This window comes from Macrosteles quadrilineatus, unplaced genomic scaffold, assembly GCF_028750875.1.
Source record: "Macrosteles quadrilineatus isolate MER2022 unplaced genomic scaffold, UCM_ALF_1.0 Scaffold_2__2_contigs__length_208266976, whole genome shotgun sequence".
In the NCBI taxonomy this organism is placed as follows: Eukaryota; Metazoa; Arthropoda; class Insecta; order Hemiptera; family Cicadellidae; genus Macrosteles; species Macrosteles quadrilineatus.
Genome location: NW_026542595.1, coordinates 202397035 through 202424369, shown reverse-complemented (window position 1 = coordinate 202424369; position 27335 = coordinate 202397035). Strand labels below are relative to the sequence as shown.

General features: G+C 31.0%; 1 protein-coding gene across 1 annotated transcript; it reads left to right on the top strand.

Annotated features, from left to right (window-relative positions):
* Window positions 1-22960: 22960 nt before the first annotated feature.
* LOC128985291 (peptidoglycan recognition protein 1-like) lies at window positions 22961-27021 on the top strand. The gene is made up of 4 exons (XM_054404682.1): window positions 22961-22973; window positions 24095-24344; window positions 26408-26535; window positions 26865-27021. The coding sequence occupies exons 1-4, from the start codon at window positions 22961-22963 to the stop codon at window positions 27014-27016; spliced, it is 543 nt and encodes a 180-aa protein (XP_054260657.1). The 3' UTR covers window positions 27017-27021.
* The last annotated feature ends 314 nt before the right edge of the window (window positions 27022-27335 follow it).

Below are 27335 nucleotides of genomic sequence, written 5' to 3'. Positions count from 1 at the left end.
AATACCATAAATGCGTTAAACAAACACTGGAAAGAATGATAAAATTAACTAAGGTAAGAATCAGAGAAATTTAGTTAAAATAAACTTAGCTCAGTTTTTTTTTAAATAAAACTCGATTTAAGTTGGAAGAAAAATAAAGCATGGATGCTGGGGAAAATCTGGTTTTGACAAAATATTCTGTTCTTTATTGATTTAGTTTGACCAGCTGGTGGACGTAACTTGTCATTCTGACATCATAAGCTGTAACTTGTTGACATCTGTTGTGACGTATGAAGTAACAACAGAGCTTTCTGAATGTCAATGATTATTTAACAGTTGGTTTTTTCTCTTTTTTGTGAAACCGTCTGTTAAGTGTCAATTGGTTTTATTTCCCATCCATACCGCTGCACATAATATTCGTTTTAAAGTGAAATTAACACTTTTTAACACGAATTATTTTTTTAATTATTTATAATTTGATATGCCATTAGTAGGATTGTTACTACAATTTTTATTTTTTTTTATGGAATACTTACAACTTTTTAGTAGTTATATAATTTCTTAAGGATTTACAAAAACCTCATGTATGATATGCATTCTATCTTCAAATAGTTTATTTTTCTTTATTACAAGAATGAACGATTTTAGAAATTGTCAACATCATGAACCTTCTACAATCGACCATTCTCCTTTTAAATTGTTTATTTGACAGTAATTTTATGTTATTGGATTCAGCACAGATAGTAATGAATGTGAAGGAACATTTCAATTTAAAATTGTTTACTATTCTCAATTTTTTCAGCAATGGGAAGAGTTAACTTCATTTATACGTAAACATCTAAAGAAATTATAGATGTAACTAAACTATCTAAGAAACATTGTATACACTGTTGTAAACACTTGTTATATAAGGTTAATTACTTATGATCTAATTTATTTTGAAAGTAAATTTTATTTAACGAGTTAAAAACTAGTAAAACACACTAAAACTGTTATTTTAATGACAAAATACCCCTGATTACGAAATACCAAATACAAAAATTCAAACTAATAACTTTTAACAATAGTCTATATCGAATTTATTATTTATTAACTAACTGAACTAAGTAAAAAGGAAAATAATTTTATCTTTGAAGTGAATATAGTCAAGTACCACACCATCAAATGACGTAACAGCTGGTTGTGTTGCTGAACATCGTTAGTTGTCACATATTACCACATAAAATGTCATGAGTTATCTTACAACACCAGATAAGGAGTTTTATGGTTGTGCAGAAGTGTGTTAACGTTGTATAATTTTCCAGGGTAGTCTTTGTAGTGTTTATCTGACTCTGATGACAACCAACTAACGACATCATAGCTTTCTTCTTTGAACATAAGCTACTATTCCTTTTACCGGGGAAGCGAGCTGGTCTAGTGGTTAGAGTGCGGGACTTCAGTCCCTGAGGTCTTTGGTTAAAATCCCGCAAAATCACCAATGGATTTTATCCTTGTGATAATTCCGCAAACCCTAGGTCTAGCCTGAAGTAATGTGAAACAATCCTGGCTCGTGCCTAGCATCCTACGACAATAGCAATTAAAACATTTTTTTCAATAGGGCTGAATCCTGACATAAAGTATTGGAAAAACTCTGTAAAAAGGATTTGATTGTTTGATAATTTCGATTGACGTAGAGACTGACGTATGGACGTTTCACTCTGACTTTTCACTCTAAAATTTGCAAGCTGTTACTTGTTGACATCTGTTGTGTCATATGAAGCACATGAGAGTTTTGTGAATGTAAATGCAAATTCTACATTCGGTTATATTTGTAGCTTGGGAAAGTTTAGGCTGTATGTAAACTGTGTTAAACTTTCCCTAAATTCTGACCATTTTTTAAACGTTCGTTAGTTGTGGATATAATTTTTTTTATTTTATTTAGTAAGCGAGAAACCTTATTTATTTGCTATGAACTTAATGTAAGACTAAATGTATGCTAATTTGCAGTAAAATAATGTGGTGTTTGTTAAATTTGACAAAAGGCCCAAATAAAAAAGTAATTACATCAATAAATTATTTAACCCTAAGATAAAACTTTTATTCACATAAAAAAAACAATTAAAAAAATACAAATTGGTCGGAAATAAGAGAATGCTGCATATTCAAAAAAGTATATTTTAAGCCCATGGTGCGAGTTACATATACTAGAAACCTAAAAGTTATATCTTGACCTTATTGTAGAAAATGAATATTTGCATTAATGTTTGTAAAATATACTATTCTATCCCACTCTTTTTTTGTTAGGATCCTTATATGAATATTGATAAAATATACCGTACAAAAACCTTAAATGGTAAACATTAAAATAATACCAAGTTTTCCATAAGATAATTCCTAGCATATATTAACATTTTCTCCCAACATCTTATTATAGTACATATAATAGTAAATTCGGTAAAGATTAACGTTTCCTAATAAATTACTTTAAGGTAGTGTGTGTGCTCCAAAAGAAACATCTGTTAAAACTGAGCTCTTAGTTACTTGTATCGATGATATATACTTCGAAGTGCTCTAAGTTTGACATGATTAGGCCCTAAATTTACAGATGACCATAAACAATAGAAGTTTGTGATTAGTAATTCCATGTGATTAGTTATGGTACTTTATGGATTCGTCAAACCCAAAGAAAATCCCAAGGCTATATCCCGATAATTAATAGCATGTCTCAACATGGATCAAAATAATCCTTGTGTGCTTTTTCAAACAGGCTCTTCAATAAACGTGTCCCTGTTCTTGACCTCCCCCCCCCTAAAGTACCACCCACTGTTCTAGTATCGTTCAATGAAGTTGTTTGAAGGCTATATACAAGGCCAAAAATAGGTTCTTTGTGTTGGTATTTATTGACAAATTATGTATAAAGTGGTACTTGTTTTATTTTCATTTATATCGTTGGATTATTGGTTAAAGATTAAAATAATATATTTTGTCGATTACAGTAATACAACTTATAACCTTTGGTGCGGAAATGTGTAATGGAAAAATAGAACAAAACTAATCATGGTTAAAGACCAATATTTGTACAAAATGTTTACATTTTGTGTGTTCTTGTTTAAAAAAATTTCTCTCAATGTCAAATGCTAGTTATTTTCTAGTATATAAACATTCTATACTAGGTTGGTGAGTACGAATTATAATTGTCAATCAAATCATATTTGGCACATTTAAGTTGCAAGTAAAAGGCATAAAAAAATTGAATAGTTTTTTATGAAACTCTAATTTTACGTCTTAAATAGATTAAAACCTTAATTCCATTACTAAAAAATCTTTTCGACAGGAAATACAGGTTTTATTTCAGTTATACGAATGTACGCAGCTATACTTGAACAACAATAATGGAGCTATTTGATCAATAGATAATCATATCTTTACCTTTTTAGCTTTTGAGACACATTTACATTTAACATAAATAAATCATGTAAAAATGCTCGTATACCGAATGCTTATGCAGCTAGTCAATATTCTACAATCTGCATTTGTAAAACACCATTTTAATGTTCTAGACCAGTTTCTTTGTACACCTTACTTAGCAAGTCAGCTTGTGTTCCTGACTTGAGAAAGGAACTGAAGTGCGATGTAAGCAGTTGAGTTTCACTCGATGAATACAGATCAGACGTCGAACTTTCAATCGTCAAAACTTCTAAGTAATTTTCTTTACAGAATATGTTCATAACTGAACTATAAGAGAAAACATAAGTAATAACCCAAACGAAAATACCCGATTTCAGTGAATTTCCCTATGTAGGCCTATTAAGGAAGTAGCTATTGCCGTAGGTGGCATTGTAAGACCTAGGTACGGGACCGATTTACTTTTTCATTTTTATGTCCCCAGAGGCCAAGAACACAATTCGTAAAAATATTTATATATGTATGTATATATGTGTGTGTCCGTGAACGCGATAACTTGAGCAATTTTTGTCAGATTTTGATGAAATTTGGTTTAAAGGCGTAAGGCGGGATAAACTTGAATGATCTCGCAAACCAGCATGATCGGACCATGGGAACGGGGTTTTACGGTGGGTTCTGTGGGGTAAAAATGGGTTTTCTCATTTATTACCCTTAATACACAAATTTTCCCAATTTCTCTTTAGACCCTTTTAAAGAGCTTAAAAAACAAATAATTTAGTATATCAAAGTGTTTTTGTACGGTTATTAGTAACAGGGAATAAAAAAAATTAAATTTAAAATTCCCATGTTATTCTTATGGAGAATGTTGTACATTTTTTTTAGTTTGCTTGTTTATGAATACATTTTGATCAAAATTGGCCAATTCATTTTTTTTATACTAAGCTATTATTATTTTACAAAAAAACAATTTATTAGTTCCCTTGTAGCAGCAAACCTAGGTACTCGTTAAACATAATGTTATTTAAAAAGATTTAAGTGAAAATCAATTTAGCCAAATGAAAATTCGCTTAGTTGGCAGGCTCGCTGCGGCGAGGGTATTTAGGTTTTAAGGGATTTCAAAGATACTCGACTAAACATTACATTTTTATGGTGCAAGCATATTTTTATGCTGTGGCAAAACCATTTGGATATGTTTTTATATAATGGTAACGAGTTGTTGTGTTAATTTTCCATGAAATATTTCTTTTGTTAGAGAGTAAACTTTACAGTATGCATCTTATTTTTGGCTTATATAGTACCCGGACTAGCCGCAGTAGACAAAGTTAATAATTTTAGCACATACCCAGTTGTGACTTTGACCAAGTAAGATGTGTTTATAAAAGTAAATATGGGCACATTTAAGGGTTACCGATAAAACATACATTTAAATTATATTTAGCTGATCTTCAAAGAAAGGCTCTGAATAAATTATTTAAATGCGTATGTCCAAACCCCCTCCCCACTACACACTGATTCAATTAATTTAGTATTATCGGTAATTTAAGCCAAATTAAATATAACTTTATAACAGTTTGAAGCATCTCCTTCAGGTACTAATTATTAGCTACCCGTAAGCTATCTATATCAAACACAAGGTGATATGGTTGATTACAGATTGGCCAACACAAACATGTGGGTGTACATAACATCAATCAATGCCTTATCTACACAACAGCTGATGACATTGATACTTGGTAATCTCGCAGGAAACAATAATTAGTTTTTATTTTGTTACATTTTAAGGAGGAATAAATAAGATTAAGATTACCTATACCTACTGAAGAATGGATTTAATTTTATGTTTGTACTCGTATAATAAAAATAATTTTGTTTGCTCCTTCCTAGAACACACAAATAACTATATTACGATACCTTATTTATCAGTATAAATATTTCTTCCCAGCTAAATAAAAAAACAACAATAAACACCTTTTTAGTAATAACAGTATAAGGAGAATGTGTCTGAAAATAAATTTACTATCAATTATGATCCTACTTAGCTAAAAAATTGTCTCGTACGCCATAGCATAATAGCTTTGAAGTGTGTTGTAACAACCAACGGATAAACAATATGGATTAGCTATATTTTTTAAGCCGGAAAAACTTTTTAAATAAGTATAAACCTAAGTATGTATAAGTGAGTCAGTATAACACTAAAAAAACCTGTAGTATGCTATCGGAAGTCTACTATTAATAACGACACAACCAAAGGGCACTCATCCAAACATACGTTCGAAAATTTGAAATTGGTTGTGGTAAATGCCTTCGAGTTAATCTACATGGTAGAATATTCGTCATAAGCACAACAGTAAAAATGCATATTTTCTATAAATCACTAACGTTAGAATCACTGGCGCTGCCCTTGATATGCTCTTTGATTGTTACAAACTGTTAAATAAAGAAATCCTTACGGTGGTAGGATAAATACTAACAAAATATACTCTATAGTTAGTTATTTAATTAATAAATAATGATTTATCATCGTGATTCTTATTTATTTTCCTACAGTTACCTAACAATGTACATGTACATTGTTAGGTAACTCTAATTACTTTGTCTCACTCCAGATTTGCAACGTAAAGGCACGAAATAGTGAGCGCGTAACATGCAGACAAGGTCGCATGCGCGCGAAATACGTTGGCAGCACTGGCTGTAAATCAGCTGGTCAGCTGTTGTACCGTTGTATTTGTCACAGCATTAAATGTCATATTAAAAGTGTACTTCTGTGTAAAAATATGTTACGTTTCTTTACCAGTTTATTTGTTTTATGTTAACTGTAGGAAAAATATAATGTGCAACTCGAGTGCAAAGTGCAATCGCCTCACTCGAGAAACCATTAGTTGCACAAATAACTATTTCCTCTTGCTGTCCCAGTTTTTAAATATACCAAAAAATTATAACAGTCTATCATATTTTTATTTATGAACGTGTTTGTGAAAAAGTTTTAAAATCTAAGTGTTTAATCGTATTCTTGTAACCCTTTATAATCTTCCCTCAGGGAACTTAAACATCAAGGGAACAAATGCTACAACTGTTTTATAACACCCAAGACAATGCCATGGTTCTTTCTCTTCGTTCTTGTTCCATTTTTATTGTACTGCACGATTTATATCAAGCAGTAAAATTCCCTAGGGCCAGTAGAAATCTCGTTACACTTATATGTCTCTTTCACAAGTACTTTTGAGTCCAGTGGAAATGCAGGATTTTTATTGTATAAACTAAAGTTTTATACAGGGATAATTATTAAACACGGTAACAGAAATAAAAATGTTTAAAAACAAAACTTTGCCCTCCTGAAACATGTGTACGTCTTTTTGTGTTTAAATTCTAAAACATAAAAAGTCAGGCAATGCACTATTTTGAATTTAAGGTCGAATACTAGGTGCATTTCCTAATATCTCTTAGGTGGACATTTTATTATATGTTTTGAGTCTAACAAATCTTCGTAGGTAAGTATGGTTTTCCATGTTTCAAGTTAGCAATTTCAAATTTAAGTAACATTTCTCCATTCAACCCAACTTAACTGGCGTATGTGAGACTTTTATGACATAATAAGTGCATATACATCTTTTGAAGACAAAACTATTTAGCATATTATTCACTTAATGCTTTGGTGTTTACTGTTATTTACAGCGTGTAAAGCAAAACTTTAAAGTTTCAACACACAGTTTAAACACCTCACACAGTTTAAACACTTATATTCCAAGTGATATGTCTAATGGCTTATGATCCCATAGGTTAGAGCATCTTTTCATATGGGAGGCGTTGCCTAGGAAAATCAGACTGATGAAAGACAACTTTTCTATAAGGTTAGATTAATAACACCACAATTGTTTTGCTTTATTCTTGTTAATGTAGATAATAATTTTATTTTGGGAGCCAAATAGTTACTATAACAAAACGTTATAATTATTGAAAACGTTTACATAAAATTTATATGTATCACTTTAATAACATAATATATATAAACCTTGCATATAATAAATGGAAAATGTGGCTTCAAAAACTGTACCTCATACGGTTATTTTGCTGACTTAAAGTGCAAATTGAATATATTTCTAACCTCAGAACTCAATAATATATTTACTTTTACCTCAATCCAACTAAATGTACATTACTTAGTTTCAACTAAATAACTATAGTTTTTTATCTTAGAATTGCCCATGTTGTTAATAGTTTGAATTGAATATAAATATAAATTATCGGGTACCACAATAAGAAAAGAAAATATTTTAGAACAAATATACCAACTTTAATTTTGAGGCACTTATGTCAAGCGTCTAGTAAACACCTGACTATGCTAGATATTATATAGAAAACCCTAGTTATATTAATAGTGGTGAGCTACTTTGCTCTTTTATCTGAGACGAGTTATGACCCTCTACCAGCGTGTAACAGCCAACAGCTGCCTACGTCACAACAACATCGTAAGTTGCTTCGTTGTTCCACATAAAATATGACATTTTATGATAACAGGAGATCAAGAGTTTTATGCGTGCACATAATTGTGTGTGTAAAAAAAAAATTTATAATGCTACCCAGTAAGTAAGTTCAGGTGAAGCGTTTTCATTTTAGTTTATATGAAGTGAAAATATCTTATTTCCTCAATACATAATAGTGTAAATCAAAGCCTATGTGCCTTATATGAGGTATGTATTAAAACAATAAATTTATATTTTTATATTAATGGTTTAGAATTATAATATTGTTCATCAGTATATTAAACTATTGTTCTTATACTATAAATTTCGGTTAAATCAAAATTCCACTAAAGTCACCAATGTTTTTTTTAAACCACAAAAAGCACATAAATTTTGTTAAATACAATATTGTTTTCTAATGGTTTCGTCCAACTAAGGCTTTTCTAAGAAATAATATTATTGTTTGTACACGTTTATGAGTTTTTTTTATAGAAATTGTACATGACAGTATACAGCACACTTAATATATGTTCTAAAGTTTTTAGGGTATTTATTAGGTCATAACGAAATATAAAGGCATAAACTTAATTTATAGCAACGCTTTCTAAAGATTAAGTACAAAATAGATATATTTTTCAACTGTATGATATATTTTTAATGCTAACTTTTTTATGGCCTTTTCAGATTGGATTTTGAGAACATAAAATTCTATGCATCCTGAATCAGATCGTAAACTTGACGTATAGGTTCAATAAACGATAAACTTCATGAAAGCCAAGATCTTGTCTTTTTTGGCAAAGCAAATGTATGTACACATATAAAACAACCAATAATTTAATGTTAAGGACACTTCAAAGAAGCAAATAAAGTATGTAGGTTTATAATTAAATACTCTCATAAAAATATTGCATAAAAAAAAAATTACAAAAAAGGTTTCTGTACAATAATGATATATGAAGTGTTAATAAAAGTATTGATTTTAAAATCTCTCCCACTCGACTTAAGTTTGCAAGGCATTTGGCAATTTTAAGTTGTATATTGTCAGACTTGTATCTTAAATAAACACTTGGATTTTTCTTTGAGTTCACAAAAACAAAGGTAATTTACACAAACACAGCTTAAGCATCCACCCCAAGAACGTCCTTCTGTATAAATCTCCACTAAAGGTAATCAAATGTTTCATACAAATATTCTTACTTTTGCAAACAAATGCATGGGTGGTTATAAAATCTATTTCAGAACTTCATTTAAGGCGATGGAGCTTTGATTCATAACACAGGAGTAGAATCTAATAACTGTATTTCCGGAATTAATATAGCTCAATGTTATCCTTGTTTACTTCTGAAAATAGACTATTCAATAGACCTGTCTTTGTACTTGACATACATAGATTGATAATATTGGCTTGTAATAACCATCAGAGTGTTTGAAGGCATTATATAAGGTCAACTGTAAGTACTGTGTCAAGGATTCAAAGGTTAGGATCTTTCAACGATAATGAAGGGTTTCATCCACTTGTGATCACAAAGATGCAATCTAAATATAAAACCACAAAATTACTCTGAGTAAAAGAAAAAAAATATTTACAAAAAAAAAATTTTTGGATTTTATTTCAGGAAAATAAACGTGTATGAATTTTAATCAAATTATGATTCATGGCATTTCTTTCTTTGGCCAAATTAAATACTTTTACTACAGTCGTAATTTACCAATCACAATAAATTCGTTAAACATTGGGTTAGTTAGTCTTATGAACATTTCTTAAGGCTATCTATAAGCACATTAGGTTTTTGAGTCAGAAATGGGCAGAATAACTGTCTTACTCCGAATCATCTAGCAATTTGCTTAATCATATTTATTGTGATTAATATATCTGTTAATGATGCTTCCAAAAATACCATTTAGTATTGAATTAAAATGTACTCAGAAAATAAATTTATAAATTATAAAAAATAGTTTTTTATTCAACCACGTATCAAAATATGTAACTAATTATACTAAATTTGAAATTAAATACTTTCCTGTATAATTGTATACCCAACATTATTTTACAGCTCATAAATTTACTCTTAAGGTATTCTCAATCTTATAACTTGTACGAACAAATTCCATTTTTAATATAAAACTACAAATATGGTTTAAACTTATGATTTACCCTTCATATTGTTTAGGAAACCATTAAACAGGTTTACATTTTAATCGATATGCAAGGGTGGTACCGCCATGCGCACATTCTAACGGCAACTTGTTGAACTACATTTGTCAACAAGGTGGCCGGTTGAGTTGAGGTTATTGGTTACCGATAGATTTAATAGTGTTGTTCTGACTCTTTCTCTCTCCCATTGAGAAAAATGGAGCCTGTTCAAGGTGCAAGGATTGAACTAGTGGCTCTTCTAACTTCTGAGAGGCTTCTACAAGCTGCTTGGAAAGATGTGACGAGGATTCTGCTAAAGAATACCAAGGATTACGGGAAAACAGGGAAGAACCAATGAACAATGAAAAATATTTAATTGTATGTAATTGTTGAGGCACAGGTTGCACGTATGTTGAATGTTTTCTTTTAAATATTAAACAAAATTTGAGTGATTGATGTACAATTTACAATAAGTTGTGGCAAGAATTAAAACGTTTATGAGAGGGTTAGGATTCCGGCGATTAAGCTTAAAAAGTAAAATTTTGCATTAATTGTTCCTTGCAAAAATAATATAAAGAAATTTTCAACATTTGATTAATCCTATTTTGAAAACATGTACTGTACTGCTGATTCAAAAGCAAATTTATCTAAAACGTAGGAAAAAAAGAATACAACATGATTTTTAGTTAGAACTCAAATTAATGTGATTTAAACAGGTTCAGCTTAGAGATTTAAACTATATTTTTATTATAGCCAATTGAGTACGTAAAATATTATTTTATCAAGCTTATCCATGTAAATCTAACAAAATAATTTAGTTCAAATATTTTAATGAATTAATTTATGTACTATGAAAGTAATTAATTCGTTGACAAGTTGTTATTTTTGTAAAATATATGGTATGATTAAATAATTAGTTTCTAAAAATAGTTTTATTTTACCTCCAGCCAATCAAATATCAAATATTCGAATTTTAATTTTAATATTATTAAATGCCCTAAAGATTTTAAATGATGATGAATTTGTATTTGAACCTTTTCGTGTGATCAAAGTTTTCTCATAGTTTATGAAACAGAACTTGTAGGAAATATGAATGAGTTTAACATATTTGTAATACGTTTTTAAAATAATCGTCTATCATTCTATAACAATGTTGTCATAAATTCCTTTGTTTATCAATACAAGTAGGGTGTTAATTGTTATGCTGGACTTTGTTAATTGTTATGCTGGAATTTATATCAGCATAGAAAGTTACCTAAGGTTCTTGATTCGTTTGAATTAATCTTCTTTAGAAGGAGTGTTATTTTAAAACAGTTTGATTAGTTTTTTTATCAACATATTTGTTAGCCTTTAATTGAAAAGAAACTATTTCCGTAAAAGTTAAAGGGCGTATAAGAAGCATGAAAAAACTCCTTAACAATGTTGCTCGGATCAAGTATTTTCAACATAGAGTATTAATGCGTATATTCTGTTTTAAATCCTGTAATGATGCATCTAATACAAATAATGGCAGTTATCATTTTATGAACTGTGAGGATTATGCAGACAAAAAATACTGACCTTGGAAGATTATGGTATGGAAGATATGGCGCATGCAACAGGTACTGCCTTTTTCTAATTTGAGAATTGCTCATGGATCTTTTTTTGAAAACCCTGTACTTGCTCCTGATACATAATATCGATTCGTTTTAATATAAAACCCCCTATAAACTGCACCAGTTTAATCTTTTGATAGATTCTCTTTCAGACCAAAAACAATAACAAGTTTCATGATTATGAATTTAAATTTGACACACATTCGTAAAGCATCACATGATTCAAATACGCCTTGGAATCACTTTTATTTCCAAACGTTCTTACTCAATGTATATGTATGTTTCTAATAAATAATAAATTGATAATTACGATCAGATTTACGTAAATTTGACCTAGAAACAAACCTTCTTTGCAAGGATGAACTAATGAAAAATTCTCCCAGACCAACGTCACGTTATAATTTTACAATGTTGGAATATGATGATTAGATTTAAAGAAGCAAGCAAGAGAAGCAACAGTGTGTAGCGTTATCTGTTAAAAGCAGAATAATAAATTGTCAGAGTTTGTAAAGTGGTCGACACTGCCACCAGTTGCGCCACCTGTCTCGACGATACCTCCCTCTCTCTCTCTCTCTCACTCCCCCCTATATTTTTGTTTCTCTTTCTTACTATCTTCCCCTCTATCGTAGTCGTTTTACTCAGTATCAACAATACACGAAATTTTAAAACAAAAAAATAGTCTAGTAAAAGATGTTTTAAAAGTCAGTCGGATAAACGAATAAGTGTCATTATTATTACTTAATTAATTTATCAGTGGAATTTTAATAAGATAACACTACTTATGGGGAAAATGGTCCAAATCCCTCAAAACAGCAAAAACTTTAGTTGACACGGGTAGGAGTCGAAGACGATTTTTACTCTGCTAGCAACACACCCCAGTTTTATCGCTTATAAAAAATATAACAACTAATTTCTCATTCTTAATTAATTTTATTGTTTACATTTTATGAGTAAAATAGTCTTAATTTAAGATAAATAAACTATATTACAATCGACTTGGCGTTAACTGTGAACAGATTAAAAAAAGTGGATGGAAAATTCAGATAATATTTAAAAAAAATGCTTAGTGATTAGAATAAAATATAGTATGATTGTGAATTAAATGTTAATAAACTTTATTAATACAAAGAATATGCTGGTAGAATTAAATGTAAAGTTTTAACTTCAAAATTTAGCAAATAAAAACTTTAAGTGACCTAAAACTATAAAAATACAAAAAACTAATGTTTGTACGAAAAGTAATTAAATAAAGTATCAATTCAAATCCGCATGGTATTTATAAATTGGAAAAGCTGTATAACATGTTTTGATCTGTCCTTAGGTCAAAACAAGTTTCGTTTTTCTGTCGATAACTGTGTTACCGTAATTCCAACGAGAGATCGTAAAGCATATTCAATTGTAATGGTCGGGAACAAAACATTTTCCAAAAGTGTATAATTGATTGAACCACTATTCAATTGAATACGAGTTCATTTGCTTCTCTTTGGTTTGCCAGGCGAATGAATTTATCGGTTTTCGTTCGAATGTGAATAGATCAACCATTTTACTCGGGTTTTGCACTAAATTAGATTTTGTAAGTGGATGTTCAATGTGTTGTTTTAATAGCATTGTTAGTGAGATAATTTAATTGATAGTACTACACTCGTGTTTAATTTTTGTGCTTTGGTAAAAATGCAATATGCTGTTGCCAATTAAATTGTGATAGTGCAATAGATTTCATATATTTGAAAGAAACGAGGAAAAAGTAAATATTTTTAAGAGTTAGTAAAAAAAATATGTACTCATTTAATATACACATTCATTTTATAATACTGTTGAATAAAATACCCTCACTGCAGCGAACCTTTATACTAAAGATATTCCAATTTGTCAGATTTTTACCTAAAAATGTCCATGAACTAAACATATTTATTTCTCATTTAAATAACATAAGATTAAATGACTAGGTTTGCTGCTACTGGCAAGGTAAAAAGTGTTTTTGATCAAATGTTAATAGTAGTATGGAAAAATAAGAAGATTTTCCAAATTTGATCAAAATATGTCTATAAACAAGCAAATTACAAAAGCTTTCTTTTATTCCAAAAGAATCTCATGGTAATTTAAAACGTACATCTTTTTTAACATGTTTCTCCGTAACCTTTAATTGTACAACAACGCTTTAAATATACGATTTTCTAAGCACTACATGATGGTTGGATTAAAAATTTCCAAGGCTTAAGGGTAAAAGTTAAAAACCCCATTTTTCCCCAAAAGCCCATATTACCCTGTTCCCATGACACGATATCACTGGTTCGCGAACCCATAAAAGCGTATTCTGCCATACACATTCGAGTTGAATGTCATTAAAATCGGACCAAAAAATTGCTTGAGTTATCTTTTTAATGGATATTTATACATTTACATTGTATATCTATATTGTATAATGGCCTCTCGAGGTAACCAAGTTAGTAATACTCTGGTTACATTACCACCGACAAAATGTTTTTGTTTATTACACAACATAGTAATAGCGTAACCATGACCCCAGTAAGAGTTTATAGATATATAATGAACATAGTAAAACGACAACGTAACGAAATTTGGAATACAACTTAAGGCAAGATACAAGATACGGCAAAACATATTTAAATATTAGTAAAGAGATAAAACACGAAAGAGGCATTAACGAAATGAGCACGTATTTAATTAGTAGCAGCCCTTTTCTTTGTGAGGGAAAATAAAACAAATTACAGTCCTTTTACGTTAAACAAAATTATTCTGTTCAAACAACTGACAATTAATTATGCTTCGGAAACTCAGCTCTATTTTAAGACCAATATATTCTAAACCTATTGATACTGTGCGTACTTAATATTTAATAGGTGCTTTATCCGTGCTTTGCAACGGTATGATGACACAGAGGAAGAGCATTACTATTATTTTTCAATCTAATTTAATAGACAGTTAAATAAAAAAATACTACATGTAAATTAAACATAGTTGGGGCCTGAAACAACTGAAATAATATGACATATTAACTATTTGAAACTAGTTATTGTCGTTCTTATAACTTACTGTATATGCATTAGGGTTTATTAACTAATAGAAAAAAAAATTGTCTTATACTTAGGTAAATATGTGAAAGAAAATTTGAATTAATTTGAGAAATTGTTTTGTTTCTTTATCTGGTTCTTTGTGCGGCAAATTCTAGCAGCACTATATACACTTAAAAGCTTCGTTTTACCCCACTGTCGTAATTGCGTAGTGTGCTGTTACCTAGTAAACTTAGTCTTTGGCACCATTTTAATTTAAATAATTAATTCGTCAACCTAATGATTCAGAACTTTTTGTATTTATTTTAAGCAAATCAGTAACTAATTAAAAGCAGCAGTTAAAGTGTGTGTGAGCTTTGTACAAACAGGCGTAATCTGTTGTAAAACACTGGATTCTGTCTTTTGTCCCAGAGTCGACAAAAGTTAAACACTAAATCCACCAGATGTTTGTTGCTGCGTTCAAAGTAACAGTCTTTTGAGTTTAGGAGCTGTAAAAGTAAAGTGTGTGGCATTGTTCACAAACCGACAAGACAAAAGCATTGTTTCATCTGTAATTAAACCCCTGGCAGATTTTTGTTTTACGAACATTTACTCGCATTATCCTTCAACTGTAATGTAAAGTTTTATTTATTTGTAGGGCAATTATTTGAGTTGGATTATAACCTTTACAACCTAAGTAGAGATATATATTTAATAGTTTAGATACTTCCATCACAGTCTTATGTGTTTTTTGTTTTAATGTTTTTTTTACCAAATCGTCCATATAGGAAATTAGCTTTTACTGTAGTTTTACTTTTTCGTTTTTATGTCCCCAGACGTCAAAAATGCAATCTGTTCAAATGCATATATAACGTATGTCCGTTAGCACGAAAATTCCAGTAAAAACCATCCGATTTTGATTTAATTTTTAAAACGTGTAAACAAGCCAGCACGATTGGAATATGTGAACAGGTTTATGGGATATAAATTGTATTTTTCCATTGTTCCTCGAAGGAAAAATAGAAAATCAATTCCTTTTATAACCATTTTGTAGAGCTTTAATAATCTAATATTCTAATACGTTGAAGCATTCTTGTATGCCAACCGGTTGTAAAGGAAACTAACAAAATACTTTACATTTATAATTCCCATTATGTACTTATGAAGAAAAATAAAGTAGATAATCCTAACATAATAACAGTTTGCTGGCTTATGAATAAATTTCTTTCGAATATGGTGAATTGGTTTTTTTCATACTAAGTTATCAACGTTTCAATAAAACTACTCCTTATTACCTTTCCTGTAGCAGCAATCCTATGTACTCGTGAACCCGCAGGTTTGCTGCGCGGAGTTATTATTTTTCAGTTTTAATTCATCCCAATTAATTTTTGTCTTATTCTAATTCCCTCTGACTTCTAATTCTGCAATTGCCTATTTAAAGCGAAGATGGTTGGAAAATGTGTGTAGAATTAGAACACTATGTTTCTGACTTAAATCTGCAGTTTTTTTTTGCCAATATCGTTAAAAACCAAACACAATGATCCAAGCCAGCTGGATCCGGTATTTAACTAAAAAAAGATATTATTTTGCCTATTAGGGATTAAGCTAGCGCTTTACTGATATCATTGACTTTATATCTCTACGTAGAGATATAAAGTCAATGCTGATATCTAGGTAAGCTTTATTTTCACCTGGAAACTATTTTTGAACGAAAAATTGATGTACAGTACTTGTAAAAATAATCTGAATGCTTCTTTTTCCTTCCAATGTTTTATAATTGAATTATACTTCAGACGCTCCAGTGCAATCGTATCATGTAAATATTTCTTTATGTAATAACAAGTATAAAAAAGCTGATGTAAAGCAGTGTAAATATCAAAGGCATGAGGTTTACATAGTTTCTTCATTTCAAAGAGCCTTTTTATTTTCCCTGTCATGAGTGAAATTTATTCATAGGTTTTCTAAAGCCATCAAGCTTCACAACTCATTAACATAACATTAAAGTTAACCATATGTTTTACTCATCTCATGAAATCTCAAATATATTGCAGATTGCTTGAAAAAAGTTGCATTTGTAAAATTGTACCTAATTAACTCTTTTAAATATAAGTAAATATGAATTTCGAAACCAAGTCGTTGTACCTAGCTTAGTAATTAATTAATTTTCATCAATGAATTACTAACATGGGTAAAGCAAGTTAGTAAATGTATAATACTTTTCACTGCATCTTGAAACTGCAAAGGTTTTAATACCGTAAAAGAATCCACGACAATGTAATAAATTATTTATATTGGTTTCACCAGGTTTTTACCAAAACACCTAAAACATTAGTTTTGGATTCACTTTCCCGGAAAGAGTAACGTTAACAATTTACAGTTTACAGAAAAAATATCTTGTTTCCAGAATTAGAAACTCAACTAGTTGGTCTCAGTTGCCGCAAAAGATAAAAGTGCAATACCATCAATCTGAATAACAACTCAACTTTTGGCTCAACAGTTTCTGTTGGTTGATCGTAAAACTTGAAACGTTAAGCTGAAGGGCAACGGCTTGAGTTTGCGTCTCGTTGTATTCAAATGGGCTGTTTGAATACTTTTAATTACTTAAATTGAGAAGATAAATTAATTACATGAAATACTCGCATACAAAATTAATGCGATTGAAATATTACAAATGTTATTAGTAAAATAGTACATTATTGGAAACATTTGTTGTTATTTCTCTAATGAAATTGCAAAATTGTATTAAGGTTAATTCACTTTTCTTGTACTTAGGGTACCTATACCAGCCTTAATTTAAATTTAAAAAATGAACAGTATTTTATTTATGTAAAAACTGATAGCAAATAGGGCATGTGTAGGAAGGTAAAGATGTGATCCCTGAGAAAGGTGAGTTTGAATAAACTGTAAAGGGAATTAATACTTAATATTTGGGCCAAAAACAGAACATAGCATTGAAATAATTTGGCAATGCTAGAGTACGCGCACAGCCACCTCTAATACAGGTAGAGGTGTATTACGCTCCTTTCACACTATACGTTTTCGCTCGTGCGGTTATTAGTCGTATTTGTTGTATCGCATTGGAGCTTATGGCCCCTTTCACATTATACGATTACCAACCGTGTACGATTTTGACCCGCGTAGCGACCGTAGGTGCATACGGTTGGTATCCGACTCCCGCACGAGTAATAGTCGTGTCTACTGCTAGTGGATCATGTAACCATATGGCCCTTTTCACACTACACGGTTGTTAGTCGTGCGGGAGCCCTCCCCGAGTGCAGTTCGCAGCGTTTTTGCTATATAGTTTTTATTTCGTTTTTCAGTTTAATTGTTTGGTTATTGAGTTTAATTACCTGTGCGCACTTTATAGTATTATTCAGTTGTTGTAATTAGTTTCAGTTGTCCTAAAGTCACAGCCAGCATTTCAACTGGTTGAATGCAATTCCTGAACGTCATATTATTTCTTTGAAGATCACTTTTCAACTTATCGTGCAATTCGTCGAACGATTCTTTCGACATACGAAAATAGTAAAAAAAACATGGCTTCATCGTTCCTCAAATCTTCGAATAATGTATTAAACACACCCACTTCCTCACGTCTTACATTTATGGGATGTACCCAGTGCAGACGGCCGCGTTTATTTCTTTTCATGTGTCTGTAAATAATTAGCGCAGCAATAATTTGCTCCCGATCCATACTCCACAAAACTTTCCACTAAAGTATCAATGAACTCTGTACTGGTGGAGTGGGGGGTTTCGATACTCGTACGATTACAAATCGTATAGTGTGAAAGCAACAGACCCACGACCGTCTGCCCGCACGATTAACACTCGTACGAACGAAAACGTATAGTGTGAAAGGAGCGTTAGAGGTGGCTGTGGTACGCGTCGTACCAGTTGGTGTCAAGAAAGGGATTTAGCTTGCTACCCAGGACTAAAAAGCTCACTTTACAGTGGCTGATTGACATGTACCTGCGCTTAGAGGTGGTACCCTCCTACAGTACATAAGATATTACCTAAAAAGCCTGGGAGCGGATCGATATTTAAAGATTGTCGATTACTTGTATTATTTTTTACAGCATAATTTTTTCATATTTTTATAACACCTATGTCTTTAACTAACTTTAGAGTTTCTTTGATTGAGGTTTAGCTGTTTATGTTTTCGTTCTTTATTTCTGTTTATCAGTTGCAGTTTTTGCTCAATTTTGAGCAAAAGGTTTCTAGTTGGTTTTAAATCCAGACTGGAAATATTATTTAAAAAATCGATACACTATTAAAATGTTAAATTTTATTACGTTATTTTCATAGAAGTAATTAGGCTGCATAGTGATTGCTTATAGACAAATTCATGTTTATACTCGTAGATTCAATTATTTTAACTTCAAAAATACAAATAAGTTTTAATTATAAGTTTTTATAAAAATTATCGTTATTTAAGCAGAAAAACCAACGTTTTTTGCAAGTAAATGCTATTTATGCAATACTAAGCGTAGGCATATGAATAACACTCCGTTAATATTAATCTTTGTTTGATAACCACCCAAAATTACCGTACAAAATTTGCTCATAATGCGAATTTGATTTACGGTGGCAGACGTTTGAAAAAGATCACCTTGGAAAATGGATTGATATTTTATGTAAGAGTGATGTTTTTAATATGACTCTTCTATAAACTATGTACTATGTGTGTAACTATGTGTGTATGTAAGTTGATACTAAAATTACATCGTCATGAATCATTTACTGCTTTGAAATATTTCCTCCTTTGTATATTTTATTTATTTAGAACAAGTTTACGTGTGTTTTCATTAGTTGGTTTTCTGTTTTAACGTACGCAGAATTATTAAAAAAGTACTATCTCCTTTTTAACATTTAAAATCATATCAATAATCATCAGCCACTAAATAGCTATTTTGGTTGTAAAAAAATTAAACCATCTAATATGACGTAAAGTTCAAATTATTATTTAAACCTTCAAAGAAATTCCCAGCTAAGACACATTGTTAAACTGTTATAAAGCTGGAATGCTCGACCGTCAGTGGTATATACAGCTGTAAACTGCTGATTCTCTTTTGTTTTGAGTCGACAAAAGTTTAACAGTAAATCCAGCGAATTCTAGTCCCTTGTTTAAAAGTAGTCTTTCAGTTGGGAGTTGTAAAGTGTATGGTATTGTTCATTAAACCAACAAGGAGACAAAAGACTGGGGTTTTCTTTCTTTACTCTCCATCTCCATACAATATTTCTCTTTTATCATTTACATGTATTGGGTTCAAGTGACACCTATAAAATATTGAGTTGTTTTCTTTAATTTATAATGATGAATATTTTATATGTTTTTATGTAGTGTTAATGAACCTAAATTGTAATTTAAGGACCTGGCGAGTCGGTGGTTCAGTCTGTAGCAAACGAGGATTCCGGGCTTGAGGTAGTGATGTCGTGGGTTTGGGTCCTGTTCCTGCCACTTCTATTTGCCAGTACAGTTCGCCCTTGTACTTTACCGGCTAACCCTTTGGTTTGCTAGAAGGTTACTCATGCAGGCCTCAGTGGCTATGTGAAAGAGATAATGCAAGGTAAAAAATCTGACAACCTAAAAAAATCCTTTATATAGCTTTAATTTAAATCTATAGCAGAACTATTAAATAGTCTTTGTTTCTGCTTCATCAAACATATGACGATTACCAAATTAGATATACGATTTAAAAGCAGTCACGTAATAATTATAATTCCAAAGAAATATTTTAATTATCATTTACAAAATGCCACTAGTGTTGAAATTCAAAAATTATAACGTTTTTTTTGGAAAAACTTTCAAATGTGTATCTTTTTTATATGACAGGGATTGAACTTGTCTCCCTCGTTTTCCAATCAAAAGCGTTAATCACTAGGCAAGAAACACATTACATATTGTTGGCGATTTATATTACTTTCACATTGATAATTAATTTATAAAAATATTTATAAATTTATAAAGGTATTGTAAAACCAGATATTTTATATATTACAGTTCCGGGGCTACAGCAATGAATTTTAATAATTTATAAACATGATATTTTTTTACTACTGAAATAATCTCATAGATGTAATAATTATGATGCTATAAATGGAGTTAACTGCTTTCAAAAATGTAGCAGTTTACTTCTTGACGGTAATAGAAAAGCTCCAACGCACGACTTTAACTCTGTTACCCTGTATCAGTCAGTAAAATGATAATTGATTCACGCAAACTCAGTTTATTAACCCAGTGAACACCATTAGGAAAATCACATAAAGCATTCGGTACAAAGCAAACATCATCCTTATTCAGATTGGGTTGCTGAAATAACTCATCGGATCTCTCAAAGGTCTGTATAAGCTTTGTAAAATGGTTGATCTATTCACGTGCACCCCAAACCAACAAATTTATTCACCCGGAAAACTAAAGTGGAGCAAATGAACACAGCTCGTTCAGTTCTGGCCCTGTTTACCTGTCAGAGGGTTATATAGTTTGATTGCTGTAGTTTTGTTCTCTTTATAAGCTTGTTTTTCCACTGTTCACCGATGACTGTATAGAAACATAGTTTCTGCGTTAAGAGATTTTTATAAACAATATCTTTATTTCCTTCTACAGCATAGTTAATATCCTTTTGTTTTAATGTTTGATTCAATTTATCTTACAATACTGTATACGTATTTTTTGGAGGTTAGACTTACAGCATGTGGAAAAGAAATATTTTTGCTTAGGGTCAATATTTAAGGTACGATGCAAAGTAGTTTAAGTGAAGAATGAGTAGAATATGCGTGTAGAATGAGATGCTTAGAGTGGTTTCGCTACTGACTATGACCAGATATTTCTTTGGACAGAAACCAATATTAAAACCCCCTTGATACCTAGATCCAGTATTACTTGATTAACTGTTTTTTTGTTTAAAGATGATCATATTTGTATAAAGCTATTGAAAAAAAGGAATGTAAAATGTGATGTCTAATGAAATTATAAGATTTCATGACGTAAACTAAGAATAATTGACCATAACCAAAACAAGTATTTATTGCACCACAAGTGAACTAATGGTAAAAAATTCAATACTTGAATATTTTCTACAACCGAAGTGTACAAATGCGTTAACAGCTGGCCTTACTCCCTAGGGACTAAAATGCTTTTTACTCCCTAGGGAGTAAAGAAGCTACTTCAGACTCACAAGACGTGTAATAAAAACAGCTGTTTTGCTGCAGTATGACGACAGCTACATTTAAACAAAGGAAGATAATATTATAGACAAATATACTACCGTACATTTCATCACATCACCAATCCCATTGACTTCATTTTTACTGTTTCGAGATTTATTTTGTTTCTCAATCGTCGCTAGATCCAGGGATAAAAAGGCAGCAAGATCAATCTGCCTAAACAGCCCAACTTTTTGGCTCAACGTTCTAGTTGGTCGATCGTAAAAGTCAGCCCATAAACCAACTTCAATGTGGAGGAAAGTAAATGGAATCTGATACAATCTATGTTATTTCCTATGCTTTTATGAGCTTTTTTAATATGTCCACACTATACAAATAATCTTACATTATTTACCACTCCGATTTCATAAATACAATTTCAAGTTTTTAAGGAATTCTAATTTTAATTTCGTGGATAAAAATGTTTTTAATTACTGTAAATATTCCTCATCCAATGTTTAGCAGTAAACGTTTTATTCTTGTAAATTGACTTTATTAATTTGTATAGCAAGGATTACGTTTATTGGAGAATGTTCGCGATTTTAATAGAATTTTAGTAAACTATTTACATTAGTGCATAGCTTATCAACTTAATGTGTTTGACTGAAGTTTGGAATTGGTTTAAACATTATAACAAGTTGGTTAGTATGCAAAATTATATCACCATCCTTTTAGATAAAGGAGTTAAAGGAGTTCAAATACTTAAAAAATTCCCAAAATACTGTATTTTATTGATTAACAACCTATACTTCTTCCATACCTTCATCGTTTGAAAAGCTTGACATCCCATCTTTATTGATCTGTATGTATTTAGCCTTTGTAAAATACAACTTAAATACAAACACGCATTTTTTTTTTAATTTTGGCTTTATTTTAAACAGTTTGTTTGTATATATAACTCTTTTGTCATATCCACCTAATATATTATTGACTTGGGGTTTTAAACAGTATTTGGAAACAATTACCTTTAGTTGTGTTATCCATTGTTAGATTCGTATAATTGAAGAAAATACACAATATAAGATAAGACAAAAGAACAATGTATAGTATCGTAGTGTAAAATGAAATCGACCTCGATAGGGTCTTGAGTAATAATTTATCTCCAAGGGTTATGGTTGGAAGATTATCTTAACTGCAGCAATACTGTAATCAGTATATTGACGTCTTTATTAGTAATCACCGTGAACTTAAACAATGGAGGAGCCAAGTAAGTGAAAAATTTGTTTTAATATAAATAGATTGAATCACGCTTAGCTAATTTTTAGAAAACAAACACACAACAAACTTGCAAAATGCCATACTATTTAATATTGTCACGGTGATCAAAATATTAGTTACAAATTAGAACTTAAGTAAAATTCTTAAAATTTCCTGGTTACTCTTCAAACCCTATGAATAAATGTTTGGTGTATTTTCTATGGCGTGAATTTGTAATGGGTATTCATAACGATACTCTAAGTTATTTAAATAATGTAATATTGTCATGAAAGAATTGAAAATCTTTTCAATATTAAGTAAATAATACATATTAATATTTACAAATACATACATGTTGCTGTGAAATTATTACTAATGAGGCAATAGTACACTTACATATGTAATATCATGTACAGTAGAACCTTGATAACAAGACTCTCTTGGGGATTGTAAAATAAGACTTATCATCAAGGTTGACTTCTTATCGAGTTTGTAATAACATGTGATTAGGGGTAAAATAATGTTAAGAGGATTTCAAAATGACACTTGTTATCAAGGGCGACTTGTTATCGAGGGTCTTCTTATCAAGGTTCCACTGTACTTTACTTGGAATGATCAGTCGATATTTTTATTCACAAATCAACATAAAATATTTTTTATACATTTAACGTTAGGTTACTTTTGAAATCATCGACACTTTCTTGCATTGTTCGTCTACGTGCCATATTACTGTTTTGTAAACAAATATAACTAGTTTTAAAAGGAAGCAATTTCTACCTTTAATTTAAATGCCACTAGCATTGTTTTTTATTGAAATGACTCCTACTTTCTTTGTTATTTACATGTTTTTTTATTGTCTTTTTATATACACGTAACAACCATCATTTTACACGTTTCATCGACAATTCCATCACTCAAGTACTTATATTCTCCTTATGTTGCTCAATTCGTTTATTCTTTATTTGCTTACTTCTATTTAAAAGTTAAATAGGAGCTACTCTCTCTTTTTAATTACCAGCACTCAGCAAAGAAACAAAATCAATTTTACCGCAACTCCCATTACTGTCCTCCACACATTAAATAAAATTATAACTTATTCTACCCTAAAATTCAATCATATCCACCCTTCAGCTGCAGTAGTACCTGAACCAGGGGAAACACTGGATATAATCTCCAGGGCGGATTGGAACGCTGTGGGTCCTCCGGATGGAAGAATGATGTTAGCCGCTTCAGTGTTACTGTTTGGCCACACCAAGTCATACGTGGAGAGGTTGAGAAGGAATGTACACAACTTTGACTGCAACACCACAGACAGCAACAAAGAGAAAATGCGAGCGATGCAGGACTTTGACAGCAGATATTTCGGCGACATAAGATACAGGTAGAGCTTTATTGCTCACATGACCATCAAAATGGATAACCAGCTGTAGAGTTTAGTTTTGTAATAAGTGCATGATTAACTAACACTTATATAAGAAATAACTCATCCTCAACTGTTTGATAGTTGTATATTTTTCAATTTCAATTCAACAACAGTATATGTCGTTTTAATAATTTCTTTTCTTTAGGTTAACTTTTGTGAAAAACATAAGACAGTTTACAAAACTATGATGAAATAATTATTCTAAAACTAATGGTCTGTTATTGCTACAACTTTTTTAAAGTGGCAACTAAGTAAAAAGACGAGATGGACCAGGTATTATTATTTAATTCTTATTAGAAGGTATTCTTATTCTTAGTACAATGACGATAATAACCAATCATTTCAAAGCCTATTGATTATAGGTGGATACATGATGGTCACTTAGCAATAAATGATGAGTTCAACACTCATTATAACACACTGATTGCAGTTTATGTTTTTGTGTTGTAACGTCATGAGCATTTTACATGTCTTTTTCAAAATAAATTCCTACTCATGTCATTTATATTTTTGTTAGACAACTCTATTAATTTATATCCTATTGCCATATGCCGTCTGGATCTACAATCGACATTGCCTGGAATAAACCAGTAACCATATTAAAAAGCAAGCCTCATAACCACTTGGATACCCAGACAATATAATAATAAAATCGTAGTAAACTATTGTATAACAAAATGTATACAGCATTGAAATAGTTATTTGTGTAACTAGTGGTGAAAGTGGCACTTTGCTGCACACGAGAGCAATGTTTACGCACGAGCCGCAGGCGAGTGTGGAATGATCTCGAGTGCAGCAAAGGCCTTTTTCACTCGTGTTACACATTATATTTTTCCTACAGTCACTATAAAGCATATCAATAATTAGTCTTTCAAACACTATGCAACACGTTTTTAGGTTCAGCTGGCAACACAAATGGTGCCCTAGAGAAAGTAGTACCCGCGGTCCATATCACTCCGCGATTTTTCCTCGGCAAGAAATGTGCTCCGCGTTTTGATAATATAGTTCCGTATGTTTTTGTAATTTGAAGTGGTTTCCGCGCCTAAAAAAATAAAACTTAAAAGGTATTTTCTTGTTTATTAAGATCGTAGGAAGGTTTTAAAAACGTTTAAAAGAAAAGTCCAGAAAGTTCAGAAATACCGAAACTATAAACACGAAATGACAGGTTAAATCGTAGTTATAATAGTCAATCAGCTGCTCATAGTATAATTATCTTTAAGTGGTGCCAACCTATTTCCAAGCGTACACGGATTACGTGCATAATGGAACCACGCTGTTTTGTGTTGATTCGTTGGAATCCTGATGTGCGGCAAAGTATAAACCGTACGGCAAAGTATAAATATGCAGCAATTAGCAGCTTTCTGTACTATAAACAGTACAAGGAAGCCAACTTTGTCGGGTGACTGTAGGAAAAAAATCTTTGTATTCTTTTACATTACCTAGCGTTATAATTGCTAGAGCCAAAAATTGACTTTTTCAATTAGCTTAAGTACATGAAAACCAGTCAAAAATAGACTTCTGTGTGATGAGCATTATTTTTCATTGTAAACCAACAAAAACAAAGAACAACAATTTCCTATATGTTATTCTTAGTTTTTTCGCTACTCATCACTTAAATAAATTAATCACAATTTACTAAAAACAATGTGGAGGTATATTACAAGTTTTCATCAGAACCCATCTTCAGCCTCTGGTAACAACATATCAAGTAAATAAAAATGATTTATTTAAACAATATTTAAAATTTGTTGTTAATAATAGGTGAATTTCATTCTATAACATAGATCTACCCTAAACCATAACAAATAAAATGTCTTTTGATGACGATGCGATATTATTTTAATAGATCAATAGTATTTTCCTAGGGGAAATGAGAGGGCGAATATTATAGTAAAAAATATTGCAACTACTATCTTCGAAACCAACTTATTTTTGCTCTAGAGTATGAAAGTTTATCTTTAGTATATGTTGAAAATACGCTTCTCCATCAGTATAACGACAACTTATTTAACCTGTTTCAGTTTTCTAATTGGTGGAGACGGTAAGATATATGAGGGCCGTGGATGGAACAAGAGTCCCGCAGTACCGAAAAAGTTCCATAGTCTCGAGGACAGGAGTTTATTTATTGCCATGTTGGAACCCCTTCCAGGTAGGACTAAACACTTCATTAATAATACAGTATTAATGATGAATACATTCTACACTTTTTTCTAAAAACTGCTCATCCATTATCAAAGTGTAGTGTATTTTATTTGATCTTTTACATAACTACTAATTTTACCTTGTTTTGTTTATTGGCTTTATACTTAGGCCTATAGACTAAAGTTTTTTTTGACCATGCAAATGTTTCAGTTTTAAACTGAATAGACACATAAAACAATACAGGTAGGGCCATGCAGTTATGTTTTCAAAGCATCTTGTGACCTTTTTACAAAACAAAGGTAACTCTATTTCTCAAAGTAAGTATATGTTTTCCAGATAGATCAGGTGTCCAAGAAATGCTGAATGCGAGAAATAAACTCATCAAGGAAGGAATCTCTCGTGGGTTCATCAAAGCCAACTGTTTAGAAGTGACAGTGGGTAATAAATTGTTTTGGTCTCACTTTAGATCATTCCTTTCAAGAATTTAAATTAACGTGTAATATTTTTCTCTTAGTATTAAAAACTTAAAATAAAAGATTGATTTAATGCATTGCCTGTGTTTTATTTTTTGTGGACACCACGGATTATTAAAAAATTGTTTTTACAATTTTATTTGAAAGACTACTGTACTACATTTTTGGGGTAGCTGAGACGCTACGCGACAGAATCCCAATTTAATTCAGCGATAAGTCAATTCTGGTGACTCTTTTATTTAATAGTACAGTTCGTCCAGGTAATGAATGTGTTTACGCATCAATTTACTGTATATGGTCTATTAACCTATCACAAGCATAAGTGTGGGGAGGG